General features: G+C 49.2%; 1 protein-coding gene across 4 annotated transcripts in view; it reads left to right on the top strand.

Moving 5' to 3' along the window:
* Slc24a1 (solute carrier family 24 member 1) overlaps positions 1-13,224 on the top strand; it is a 26,438-nt gene that overhangs the window by 8,554 nt on the left and 4,660 nt on the right. For 2 of the 4 annotated variants that reach the window (XM_028752394.1, XM_028752392.1), the window contains exons 2-6: positions 3,973-4,026; positions 5,412-5,520; positions 8,731-8,814; positions 10,055-10,146; positions 13,030-13,078. In XM_028752394.1, the coding sequence (XP_028608227.1) occupies positions 3,973-4,026; positions 5,412-5,520; positions 8,731-8,814; positions 10,055-10,146; positions 13,030-13,078 (388 nt within the window). Of the gene's footprint in view, positions 1-3,972; positions 4,027-5,411; positions 5,521-8,730; positions 8,815-10,054; positions 10,147-13,029 lie in introns of all 4 variants that reach the window. The other 2 variants (XM_028752391.1, XM_028752393.1) reach the window with 2 other exon arrangements.

The raw sequence follows: 13,224 nt of genomic DNA, 5'->3' as shown, positions 1-13,224 counted from the left end.
ACACAGAGAGACACACAGACACACACTCAGACACACACACACACACACACACACACACACACACACGTATGCACACAGCTGTCTATCCGTGGAGATGTTCTGAAGAAGTTATTGTCTGAACTTGGCAGTGAGGAGGGAGGGCAGGAGAAGTCTGGGATGGTGCTGAGCTTTTTGGCATAAGCAGAGAGTGATCCAGCCACAAAGAAAGAGAAGCCTGGAGGGAAAATGAAAATTGTTTCAAGAAACTCAGGAACTCTGCTCGGAAGTGGTGAGTCTGGGCTCTTCTATGCTTGCCCAGGAGGAGGTTGCACACAGGAGCCTGAAGATGGCGCATTAGGTCTGAATGTGAAATGTCATAGTCAAGGGAGGACCAAAGCTCTGAGATGAGAGAGAAAGAGCAGACTGAAAAGGACCCTGTCATACTTGTGGCCTGTCAGGTCTGTGATATGATGACAAATCAAACACACTTCCGGCTCTCCTGGAGCTCAGCTTACTGGAGGAACTGGAGTTGGTCCAGCCTTTGTGGTACCTGATACTTATTAAGAAGGAGAGTAGAAAACCACTTCTACAAAATTAGGCATGTAAAGGGAGAGAGGCCCTGTAACCTAAGCCTCGTCAGCTACATAAAAAGTTCTCCTTGGTGGGGAAGATGAAGGAGTCAAAGCCAATAGTTACAGCATCGTGTGGAAACGTGTAGTCAAGTGTTGAGAGGCTTCATACTGCAGATGGTCAGGGAGGCCTGGTAGATCGGGATATAGGAGGCTGCCCTGAAGGAGTGTGGTCTTGCCATCCTGTGCTGAGGTTGGACCAGGGGAACAGGAGCTATCTGTGAGGAAAGACACTGCAACTGTGCTGTGCAGAGCTGGTCCCCAACTCCAGCAGCTGAGCACTTGAAATGCATGCAGAAGAGGGAAGTGTAAGATGTCCACCGAGCACTCAGTATTCAAAAAAAGAACACAGAACAGTTCAGCCTCTTTATGTCCATTGCAAGGGCACACCTAGAGGACTGTGGAGATAGCTCAGTGGTAGACCTCTTGTCTGTTACATTTAATCTGTGAGTTTGATACCCATCACAGTAACAACAACAAAGTTTGGATATGGAGAGGCACTGGGTTTACGTGTGTTATTTAGTTGGGTGGTGGCAGTGGCACACACCTTTAGTCTCAGCATTCAGGAGACAGTCAGACGGATCTCTATGAGTTCGAGGCCAGCCTGGTCTACAGAGTGAGTTTCAGGACAGCCAGGGCTCTCTCAAAATAAAAAGCAGGTTATTAAGATGAGTTACAGGCTGGGTGTGGTGGCACATGCCCTTTATCCCAGCATTGGGAGGCAGAGGCAGGCAGATCTCTGTGTGTTCCAGGCCAGTCAGTGCTGCACAGTGGAACTCTGTCAAAATGCAAAACAAAACTAAGCTGAACAAAAGAGAACCCAGTTGTTTGCAGTGCTGCACTGTGGATAAGCAGGACTCTCTCTCTCTCTCTCTCTCTCTCCCTCTCTCTCTCTCTCTCTCTCTCTCCCTCTCTCTCTCTCTTATGTGTGTCTCTCTCTGTGTCTCTCTCTCTGGGGGACGGTGGGGTTCTACAACATAGAGGAGGGGACAGTGTGAATGATGCCCTTGAAAGTCACTGTGGCTGAGGGGTGGAGAATAAACCTGAAGAGCCAAACTGGAGAGGTTTTGTGGGTCTGGAGGCAAGAGAGTGGAGGCCCAGCTGAGCAGCCTGAGCCCAGGCTGGCTCACTGGTAAGGGCTGTAAGGCAGACAGAAGAATATGCTCATAGGCACAGACATTTCTCCGTCAAGTCCCAGGGGTCCAACACCCTTTCTGACTTCCTTGAGCACAAGACACCCGCATGGTACAGATACACACATGAAGGCAAAAACACTCATTCATATTAAACAAATCTTTTTTTTTTTTTTTAAAAAAAAAAAAGGTTGACATAAAAGTCTGTTGATCTGAGTTTGATTCCTGGAACTCATAAAAAGTGGAAAGAGAATCAATTTTGCAAAGTTGTCTTCGTACTTACACACACACACACACACACACACGCACGCACGCACGCACCCATGCAAAGCAACAATAATAAACAAAATATGATCATTAAACAAAGAAATGTCTGAGAGTTGCATAAGCTTGTAACTCCACGCTCAAGGCGAGGCGGGCTAAACAGCAAGACCACGCACCGCCCACGCACTGCGCCCCCCACCACCCCGCAAAGGTTTCAAAGCTAGAAGTGCATACCGAGACTGCCCACGGGCATACAGAGAGTTATTTTAGCTGGAAGAAATCTGAGCAGTGGAAAATCAGTAGGGATGTGCTCTGTGGAGCGAAGATCAGTCTCTTGGCTCTCTGGACAGAGCAAACCATTCCAAAACGGAGCCTGCTCCCACTGCTTTGTCTCCCGTGGAGTCGATGGGAGAAAGCTGGACACTGGGAACAGTGAGGTGGGTGACAGTGGCAGCCAGTGCCGCACGCCATCGCCTCTTTCTTGATAAACTCTCAGGTGTGTCAGGTGTGGTATTTCCAGAGCTGAACAGAGAATGAAGCTGTTCTGTTCCAGGGCGGGCCTTGGTGGCCAATGATGGAAACAGAGGGAATGTAAAGACAGCCACTAAGGCAACTGTGAATGATCTTGGTGCCTAAAGATAGTGCCACGGGACACTTGGGATCGTCTGTGTACCCTCCTTATCTTTGTTGAGACCCACAGGTCAGGGGACCAGAGATGACTACATCAAAAGATCACTGAATGGTAAAACCAGACAGACACACAGATAGACAAATGTAGGATCTAGGAGATGGTGCTATACTTCTTCAAAGCACTCCATAAAGGAGACTGAGGAAAGAGAATCACCACAAAGGCCAGCCTGGACTGTATAGTGAGTTCTAGGCTAACCTGGGCTATATAGTACACCCATCTCTAAAAATAAATAAGAGATTGGAGTTGAATAGACAATTCATATATCACTCAGATGGCATTTCAAGGCTACGGATGCAAAGAAAATGGCTTCCAGTTTCTTCAAACTTGGTCTCACTCCTCAGCAAACACTTATCTGACTCCACAGCAAGATTTTAGAATCACAAGATGCGCTAATGCTGTTCAACTTTCAAGGGGAGAGCGGGATTGAAGGTGGGGTACAGCTTAAAGGGTCACGGAGAAAACTTTATACAAGAATCCACCCTGATTTTTTTGAGCAGGAACAAATGATACGATCCAGGTTACCAGAGAGGAACAGAGAGGGCATCCTTGGCGGAGGGAAAGGGCATGAACAGGGGAAAAGAGTAGAAATTGATGAAGCGAAGCTATCATATGCTTTATAAACATACCACATCTTTATCATGTCTGTTCACATGCAAAGAAACTGGGGAAAATGCTAGAACAGAAAAAGAATAGGCATCTATAAGAGGGGGCTGGAGAGATGGCTCAGAGGTTAAGAGCACAGGCTGCTCTTCCAGAGATCCTGAGTTCAATTCCCAGTAATCATGTGGTGACTCGTAACCATCTATAATGAGATCTAGCCCCCCCTTCTGGTGTGCAGGCATATAGGCAGGCAGAAGATTGTATCCACAATAAATGAATTTAAGAAGAGAGAGATGCACAGAGGATGGTGACATTTAAACGGAGACCTGAAGCATGAGGAGGGGGGATCCAAAGCAGGGAAAACAGGAGGAGAAGGGAGAGGAGGAAGAAGAGGAGGAGGAGGAGGAGGAGGAGGAGGAAGAGGAGGAGAAGGAAGAGGAGGAAGAAGAGGGGGAGGAGCCTGGGATGTGCTGTCCACATCCAGGCAGGTGACACATCTGAGACAAAAGGTGGTGGGCATGTTGAGACATTTTCTGAGGAGAGATTAACCCATGAGGTGTTTCTGGGTTGCAGTAGCAGCTTCCCTAGGGAGAAGGACAGGAAAGACAGGTAGAGCCGAAAAGGCAGGGTCTCTCCGTGATATTCCATGACTCTTGACCTCTGTTCCCCTCTGCAGCCCAGTGACAGCGCCATTGAGGAGAATGAGCAACAGGACAACAAGAAGCTGAAGGTGGGTGATGTGTGACGCTCACCCAGCGGGGGGCAAGGCAGCGTCCCAGTGTGAGCAGGGATATCGCAGGGTCTCAGCACATTTCCCGAACACCAGGTTGCTGAGGTCCTGATGCTGTGCAACCTGGTCAACTCAGGAAGGTCTGGGAGGCTCCTGGGAGCTACCAAGGTGTCCCAGGAAGGAGCAGGCTGTGTGGTGAGGCTAGTTTGGGAACTAAATTCTTTTTTTTTAAATTTATTTATTTTATTTATGAGACTGTAGCTGTCTTCAGACACACCAGAAGAGGGCATTCAATCTCATTACGGATGGTTGTGAGCCGCCATGTGGTTGCTAGGATTTGAACTCAGGACCTCTGGAAGAGCAGTCAGTGCTCTTAACCACTGAGCCATCTCTCCAGCCCCTGGGAACTAAATTCTTAACATCCATCTCAGACAGTCACTCTGTCCCAGGACTCCTGTACAGCCTCAGATGCTATATTTATAAGAGTCAATGTGGACTAGAGAAACTCAAGTCCTACTCTCCAGTCCCAATGTTGATGGAAAGAAGCTTTATTACTGATTGCTTCAGCATATCCAGAGCGAAGGAACTAGGGGGCAGGGCCCAAGGTTTCTGAAAGACTTAAGGCACCACGTGGAAGGAGTTACAGGGACTTTGAAAGGAGGCAGGGGTCGGGGGTATGGGGGAGGTGGGGCTGAAACCTCCTATATCCATTGTAATAGCCACAGCTACTAGGTGACAGGAGAGTTCAACTGGAACGAGACAGGGAAGGAGAAAAGGGTACTCTTACAGTATTTCAGTGTGTCGCTACGAGTAGATGTGTGTCATATCTGTGTGCAGTACAGGTGTGCCTACTTTGGTGCCTTTGAAGGTTTCTGAGTACCAGGATGTAAAGTCAAAGTGGGCTCCCCATCGGTAGACCTGGGTTGCTGATTTGACTCTCTCCCTGCTTGACCTTGGCTATATCCCCTCCCCTTGCCTTCCTTTCTGGAGATGGAGATCCTAGAGTTGCTTGTCTCTGGGCGTGGAACAATAAGCAAACACAGTCAGGCTCACTGTGTGGACTATAAGGGGCTAGTCTGCCTGTGTGGATGTGGGTGAAGGTGTGTTTTTTTTAGAAAGGTTGCTTGCTGGGAGGTGCAAACCTTTCCATCACATGGTACCACCGATCCTGGTGGCCTGCTCCCTGTGGAGATTGTGGGACTGATGTAGGGTGCAGAAGGAGCTTGTCCCTGAGGAATCAAAGGGAGGACTAGAGAGAATTGGAGGCACAGGGCTAAAGATGGTCTCTGTGGGAAGGAGGCAGGTCAGAGGGGAGGCTCTCCTGCAGCCCCTCCCTGACCTGGGCAGGGACCCACTGAGGCCTGTCCGGCTCTCCCCTTGCTCAGCTCCCGTCTGTGCTGACCCGAGGGAGCAGCTCGGCCTCACTGCACAACAGCATCATCCGGAGTACCATCTACCACCTCATGCTCCACAGTCTGGACCCCCTGGGGGAAGGTAAGCAAGGCCTCCTCACACCTGCCTGTCTTCCCAGTGCCATGCCTCCCCTCCTGCTACTGGAGAGAATTTGGGACTTGCAAATGCTAGTGACCGTGGGCTGGGATGAGAGGACAGTTACCAGAGAAGAGAGTGGAAGACAGAGAAGATGTAAGGGCTGGGCTTACCAAGACCGAGCTACATGGAACATGGTGGCTGGGGTCCTTACATAATATTCTACTGTTTCTCTGCCTCAGTGTCCCTGTCTGTAAAATGAAGGGCTTTATCTACAGCCAAGACACAAATACCATGGTCTATTTGGATCTGTGTTGGGACAGATTTAGTGTCCCACGGGGATGCTTCAGAGGACACCTTCATAGCCCTCTGGCATCTCTCTCTGCTTTGTATTCAACTCTGAAGTCCTAGGAAGCTGGCTCTCCCTCCTCCTGCTTCAGCCAGGAGTCCTAAAGGACACCTCAGGATCTGTCACAGCATTTCAGGATCAGTGCACAGGGTAAATGTCTAAGGAGCTGGGGTTGAACTTGACATAATAGCAGCCGTGGAGAGTCCCATACCTCACAAGTCTTCCCACTTGCTTCCCCAGAGTGCTATCCCACATTTCTTTCTTACACTCTACTGCCTGCCTCTCAGGAACTCTCCTGATCCCTTTGGACCCACATTTTCTGGGTCTCTGGTGCAGAACTGAGCCCAAGTAGGAGGCCCACTAGGAAAAAAGCTAGTTTTGGGCAAAGTGAGGACATGTAGTTAGTCAGGAGAGCCCCAATATGGCATGCAAGAATGAGCCCCAGGTAGACCCCTGGATGCCACATTCTAGGATCTCAGAATTTCATAAGGCCCTGACCTACTCCTTCAGACACATTATGGGACATTATGTGTTTAAAAGCATACTGTACTAGAAAAAGCAGTGTTGAAGATAAGTGAGATCTCCCTTAGAAATTCTTCAAGGTGAGCCTGGGCAACATGGCAACCAGACCCAAATGAACAGTACCTCTAAGAAATAAGCAGATGGGGGCAGCCTCAGATGCTGAAGGCTGGGGTGGACCTTACCTGTCTCTCTAGGTCATGCCTAGCCATTCTCAGCAGAACCACTGACTCTAGCCAATTCCTGAAAACAAAGAACTTCTACATGGACTGTGGGGCCCCCAGACCGGGCCACCTCTGAGAGCATCAGCTGCCAGCTGGCCTGCTTGTCCTAACAGGATTATGTGATGCTCAGGCCAGGCCGAGGTCAGAGGAGATTGGCACTAAGGAGATGATCCAGCCATGCTGGGTGGGGACAGGGCACTTGAGGGAACAGTGCCAGGGCACTGTTGTGACTGTTGTCCCAGCCAAGACCTGTTATATGGACTGTGGGTACAATAAGCCATAGGGCAGTGAATTACTGCAGGTGTGTCCTGGGATGCAGCTGGAGTCTGGTCATTTGCCAATGCTTCTGCTCAGGAGGGCTAGATTCCCCCAGGCCTTTGTTCCCAAGCCACCCCAGATGTCTGTTTCCTAGGCGGAGTCCAGTGGCTATCCAGGTGTTTCCACCCTCCCCTGGTGGAACTTCCCAGACCCAGCTTTCTCCACAAGAGATGATCACTGTCCTCTGAACTGTCACCTCCCCAGCGAGGGTAGTTTTCCTCCCTCGACTCCTATGTTTCTGTGTGTTCTCAGTCAGATGTGTGGGAGAGAGCAGCAGTGACCCGGGGAAATGAGAGGCCAGGGCAAGTTATGTGAGTTCCTCCAGCCAGCAGTCAACAGATGTGCCAGGGCCAGGGTGGGGAGTCCAGCTTGCCTTTCTTTGATTATGGCGGTCCCTCTGTTAGGCAGGATGCTATGGCTATTGATTAGTGCATTCTGGATCTAGGTAACAGAGTTGTTCTGAAGTCCTGAACACTCCAGGAAGACCAGCTGGGTACCAGAACACCTTGAGGGACCAGAAGGGCCATAGCAGTGACTCTGCAAATGAACTTACTGCCAAGGTGGCAGCAGCAGCTGAACAACTCTGAGGGTTTAGGGCACAGGTAGCAAGGAGGAAATGCCAGGGCTGTTTTTCTCTTTCCTGCCCATCCTGGAGCCACTCAGAGGCTTCGTTTCACCAAGCTTTCCAGATTGTTTCTTCTTAGCATCCTTGCCTGCACGCCCTCCCCCATCAGATGATCTTCAGGATCTCTTCCAATGCAAACCCTCTAGAACGCTCTGGGTGCATCAAGGCATTGTCATTTGCAGGGTACACACAGTAACCCAGTGACTGTGGACATAGCTGGCCTGCAGTTAGAAGAGGAACCATGTGGCCTTTATTTTATGTACCCATTTGTACCATTGCTCTGCCTGCCCTTCCCAAACCTCATGCCATACAGCTGACAGAGGGACCACCTAACCCCCCCCCCCTTCTTGGTCTATCTCTCTTCCTTCTCTACCTCAGTGTTACTCATGGGAAGTCTTTTACACATTGCCTGACGCAGAGTCATGGAGGGAGACAGGGGCCTTCTCTATTATTTTTTTCTTGCCTGGAAATCAGGGCAGCTATTGTGTGCTTGCCACTCTAGAGGTCTCCAGTAAAATCTGTCCCAATGAAATGTGACCCCCACTTGGAATCTATGTGTCTAGATTCCAAAGGGTATGGCCAATGCTTGATCCCTGTCTGCTTTCTGCAGGACAGGGAAGGCTCAGGGGCAGCAGACCCCTGGAGCAGCCTGCACACAATATGCTGTCCTGACTTCTAGTAGTTTGCGAAGAGTAAGCTAAAAGGGACCTTTACCAACTCATCTAGTTCAAGATGGCAAAAAATGGTCCTCTGCCATGAGATCTCCTCTGCCATCAGATCTCTTCTGCCATCAGATCTCCTCTTCCTGGCCATCATAGACATCACTGACTGATCCTGGCAGGGACTCTTTTATCGAATTTGAGTCAGAGGTCTCAAATGAGCCATTGCTTGAAGTCATAAAAGAAGTGTATCCTGCAGGCTGGTCCCAAACCAGCTGTATGTTTATCAGAGAGGAAATGGGGGGAACAATTTGCCCAAGGTCATAGCCAGTTAGTGATGACATGGGGACTCAGCCAAATTTACAGGCCAGGCACAGGCCTCGAGAGATCAGACCCAGACACTACAGGCCTAGGCCAGCCTTCCCAGCCCTGTCAGCATTGGGCAGTGCAGGGTCCTGACTGAAAGGTATGTTGAGCAGCCCCTGCGACCACAGATAAGATGTCTTCCTTTCTCCTTCGCAGCCCGCCCCTCCAAGGACAAGCAGGAGAGTTTGAATCAGGATGCCAGAGTCCTCCCCCAGACCAAAGCAGAAAGCAACCCAGACGGTGAGAGGATGGTCAGGCTGGCCACTGGCCAGGTTTCTCCTGCCGCTGCCCCTGCTCCTGTTGTAGACAGTGTAGAGCAGACGCCAAGGTTTTTCCTTCAGTGATTTTTCTGTGACGGGCTCCCAGGAGCTTCCTCCCGCTTCTCCTCAGATGAGGCAGGCAAGGGAAGGCCAGGGGAGCACCCAGTTCCCACATCCTCTTTCATCAATCTCATCCCAAGTGAGACTCTATTTCTTCTACACAAGGACTCTATTGCTAGTGACTGGGTTGAAGTGAGCAGGCTTACTGAGGGAAGGTGACCTGGAGCCCAGTGACAGAAGCCTAGCAAGCAGGGACAACATTAACTCATAGGCTCTGGGAACCAGGTTTACCTGGCTCACTCAGCAACCCATAGAGAGTCATTCTATTCCATAGCCAAGGAAAACAAGGTTCAGAGAGGTGAAGTGAATTGTCCAAAACCACACAGCCAAGAGGTTGTTACCCCACAGCTAACCTGAGCATTTCATATTTTCCAAGGCCCTGTTCTCCACAGTTCTACTCCATGGCCTCAAGTCAGTTTGCCTTTGAACTCAGTGGGATACTTTTCTCTCTCTCTCTCTCTCTCTCTCTCTCTCTCTCTCTCTCTCTCTCTCTCTCTTTTTTGTTTTTTCGAGACAGAGTTTCTCTGCGTAGCTCTGGCTGTCCTGGAACTTACTCTGTAGACCAGGCTGGCCTAGAACTCAGAAATCCACCTGCCTCTGCCTCCCAAGTGCTGGGATTAAAGGCATGCACCATCACTGCCAGGCAAAGATTTATTTATTTATTTATTTATCATTTATTATTTATTTAATGTATGTGACTCAGGCACACCAGAAGAGGGCATCAAATCTCCATTACAGATGGTTGTAAGCCACCTTGTGGTTGGTGGGAAATGAACTCAGGACCTCTAGAAGAACAGTCAGAGCTCTTAACAGCTGAGCCATCTCTCCAGCTCCTGTGGGACCAGTCCTCCTTACTCCATTAACCCAAGTAGTTTCAGCATCCCTGGCTGCAATTCCAGAAAATGTCCGTGAATGCAGGGCAATGCTTCCCAGATGTCCTCTCATCCCTGGTATTCTGGGGCCAGGACAAGAGCAGTTCCCAGCTCCCCAAAGCCTCCTGAGCCCCTCATGCCAAATGCCCTGTAGTCTCTTCTGCCTGTCTCTGCAACTGTCCCCAGAACCTGCTCAAATCTCCCCCTAACCCATGTTTGTCCTTTAAGAGGAGGAGCCAGCCGAGCTCCCTGCGGTCACGATCACTCCAGCCCCTGCTCCAGACGTCAAGGGAGATCAGGAGGAGGATCCAGGCTGCCAGGTAGGCTCTCAGCCTCTGCACAGCTGGAGGAATTTCAGAGGCCAAGGAAGGGCTTTCTGGCCAAATAATTCCTACTCAAAGGCCTGAAACCCTGTGGGGTGAACCATGCCCCTTCTCTGAAGTCATTTGAAAAAAAAATACACACACTTTCCAGACCCAGAAAGCTCATGGCGACACCCCAGCATGAGATAATACATATCTCAGAGCACGTATGCATAGCCACATGCTAGAGGAGCATAAGGAATTGTTAGTGTGTCAGCCGAGCAACCAGAGACTGAGACCAGACTCTCCCAGACAGTGGCTTGAAGTGCAGGAAGAGTGCTGCTGGGTAAGGGGCCCTTCATTGCTGCTGTGCTCTCCTCATCCGTAGCTCCCTAAGCCTCAGCACCGCTTTGCCTTGAGAGCCATCTTCTCCCAGCACTCCCTGGCCAAGCTTATTTTATACCCATGCTTTTCTACTATGGGTCTTGCTCACATGGGTCCCCCTCCCCAGAGTCCTTCTCTCTCCATTCCTAGATAGCCTTATGTGGCCTGATATGGGTAGAAAGCTCCTTTGTCTGTGAGGCTTTTCCGATGCACCAGAATCCAAATGCTCACGGGACTTTGTACCTGACATGGGGCTTCCACAGCTAATTCCTGTTTTCTGAGCCCCACCCAGCTCCCCTACCAGACAGTGAGGTTCCTGAAGGCAGCATCCAAGTTCTGAGCCATCTCAGACTCCATTGCAGAGGGAAACATCCTGCCTGGCACATGACGCATTCAATACAGGTTGAGTGACTGGCAATAAACAGACATTAATTTGGCAAGTTCTAGCCTTGCTTCTCCTACTCAGCACCCAGAGGCACACTTTTCTCTCATCCAAAGTCTCTTAGGTGTTTTCTGGTCTGTGAGCACCAAGCAGGCCCATTATGGCCAACTCATGAAAAAAAGAATGAGAGGATGCAGAAGCATCTGGAACCTCAGCCCAGGAAATACAGCTGAGCCAGGCAGAAGCCCAAGAAGGCTCCTGTGACTCTGTTTGCTGCCCTTCCTCCCTGCTTTCCCTGTGTGAGGATGCTATGACTAGCTTCAACCCTAAACTACCAGTCTAGCTCTCCAGTCCATCGGGATCAACCAGTGACCAGTTCCCAGTCTTAGAATCTGTTCAACCTATATCACAGGCCAAGGATCTGGTGCATAACCAGGCAGCTGTGGTTCTGGGAAAGACCAGATGGCGTCACTGCAACACAAAAGGGAGCCGCTGTTCACCTGGGTTGTTTGGCATGCATTCCTAATAAGATCCCAAGATAACTATTTTGGGAGCCAGGGAAGGTGGTACAGCTGGGTGGTCTCATACCTAATGACTTAAATGAACTGCCATCTCAGGTCGGCCTGCTTTTGTGGTGGGGCCAGAGGAGGGAGGCAGGAGTGATTGCAGACGTGTCTTTTCACTCCTAATTGTTGATTCAAAGCTCAGGCGTATCCTGAGAGTAATGCTTTGCTTCTTCATCTGATCCTCAACTCTGGTTGCATATTAGGAGAATATGGGAAAAGTTTAAAATGTTGTCCCCTGCCTACCCATTGAGTCAGCGTCCCCAGGGGAGATCCTCCAGCATCCCAGCTTAAGAAATTTCCAGGTAGGCCAGGAATGATAGAGCGTGCATTTAATCCCAGCACCCAAGAGGCAAACACAGGTGTATCTCTGTGAGTTCAAGGCCACCCTGCTCTTTATACCAAGTTTCAAGTCTTCCAGGGCTGCACAGAGAGACCCTATCTCAAAAAGACTAAAGAAAAACATGCTCAAGGGAATAGACTGGTATGTTGCAGGTCATTTCTGATCTGGGACCATCAGAATTAGTGACTTTTACTGTGTAAAACAAGGATGTGAGCTACAGATAATCTCTTCCATCTCAGAGGTGCTAAGTCAGCTGATACAGGTAAAGCCAGAAATCTGCATTCCCAATAAGATCCCCAAGACAACAAGTTTGGAAGCTAGAGGCTTCTTTAGACTCGAGATGTTAGCTTGGTGGTCAAGAGGTTGAGAATTGAACTACAGATGTTCAAATCCCAATGCCATCATATACAAACTGTGGGCCATGGGCAATTTCCTCTACCCTAGTTTCTCCACAAGTAAGATGGGTACAATTCTATGTATTGATGGGTCCATGAAATACAGCAAATGCTATTGTTATTATGAAGTCATTTACAATTGTGTCCGACGTGTAAGAATGTGTGACAAATAGGGTTATATATATCATCATCTTATACATCTAAGAGTTGGGAGTTCAGTAGACTTAGCAAGGTGTCGTGTCTGACAAAGCATCAGGCCATATTAGGCAATGTGGAAATCTGGACAAGGGAGGAGATAGTCTTATTCCAGCGTGTGTAGAGAACGTTCAGTTTTGGATGCTCCACTCATGGTATGGCTAATTAGAACAAATTCATCTAACTGTGCCAGCCTCTACACCATAGCATGCAGGAAGCTGAAGGACCTAGAAATCTTCGAGTCATAGAGGAGCTGTCTTGTGGAAGAGTACTTAGGCATGTTGGATATGTCTCCAAAGAGTAAACTATGCTGTGGTGGGGCTTTGATATAGATATTGACTTCAAACTCGTCAATGCTGTTAAAGGTAGAGATGTAGACAGTGAGTTTTCCAGCCTTGGAAGTAACCAAGTAATAATAATAATAATCATAACAATAATAAAAATAACAATAATAATAAAAAGCTGGATGACTACTGGGCAGGCATGGCATGATGGGAGGTTTGCTGGGCCAGTTTTCTCCTCTGGATACTTAACCATCCAGATGCTGTCTGACAGCAACATAATAAAACAGGGAAGCAAGTGGGATGAAAATCAGGCAGAGCTGCTGCCGGCCACTAATCTGCTGTCTTTGGATTGTAGGAAGATGTGGATGAGGCTGAACACGGAGGAGACATGACAGGCGAAGAGGGTGAAAGGGAAACCGAGGCGGAAGGAAAAAAGGATGAAGAAGGGGAAACTGAGGCAGGAAGGAAAGAAGATGAGCAAGAAGAAGAAACGGAGGCAGAAGGAAAAGAGGAACAAGAAGGGGAAACTGAGGCAGAAGGAAAAGGAGTT

This window comes from Grammomys surdaster, unplaced genomic scaffold (genome assembly GCF_004785775.1).
Source record: "Grammomys surdaster isolate TR1022 unplaced genomic scaffold, NIH_TR_1.0 125896, whole genome shotgun sequence".
Taxonomy (NCBI): Eukaryota; Metazoa; Chordata; class Mammalia; order Rodentia; family Muridae; genus Grammomys; species Grammomys surdaster.
Note: the sequence above shows the minus strand (reverse complement) of the source record. Positions and strands in the feature narration are given on the sequence as shown.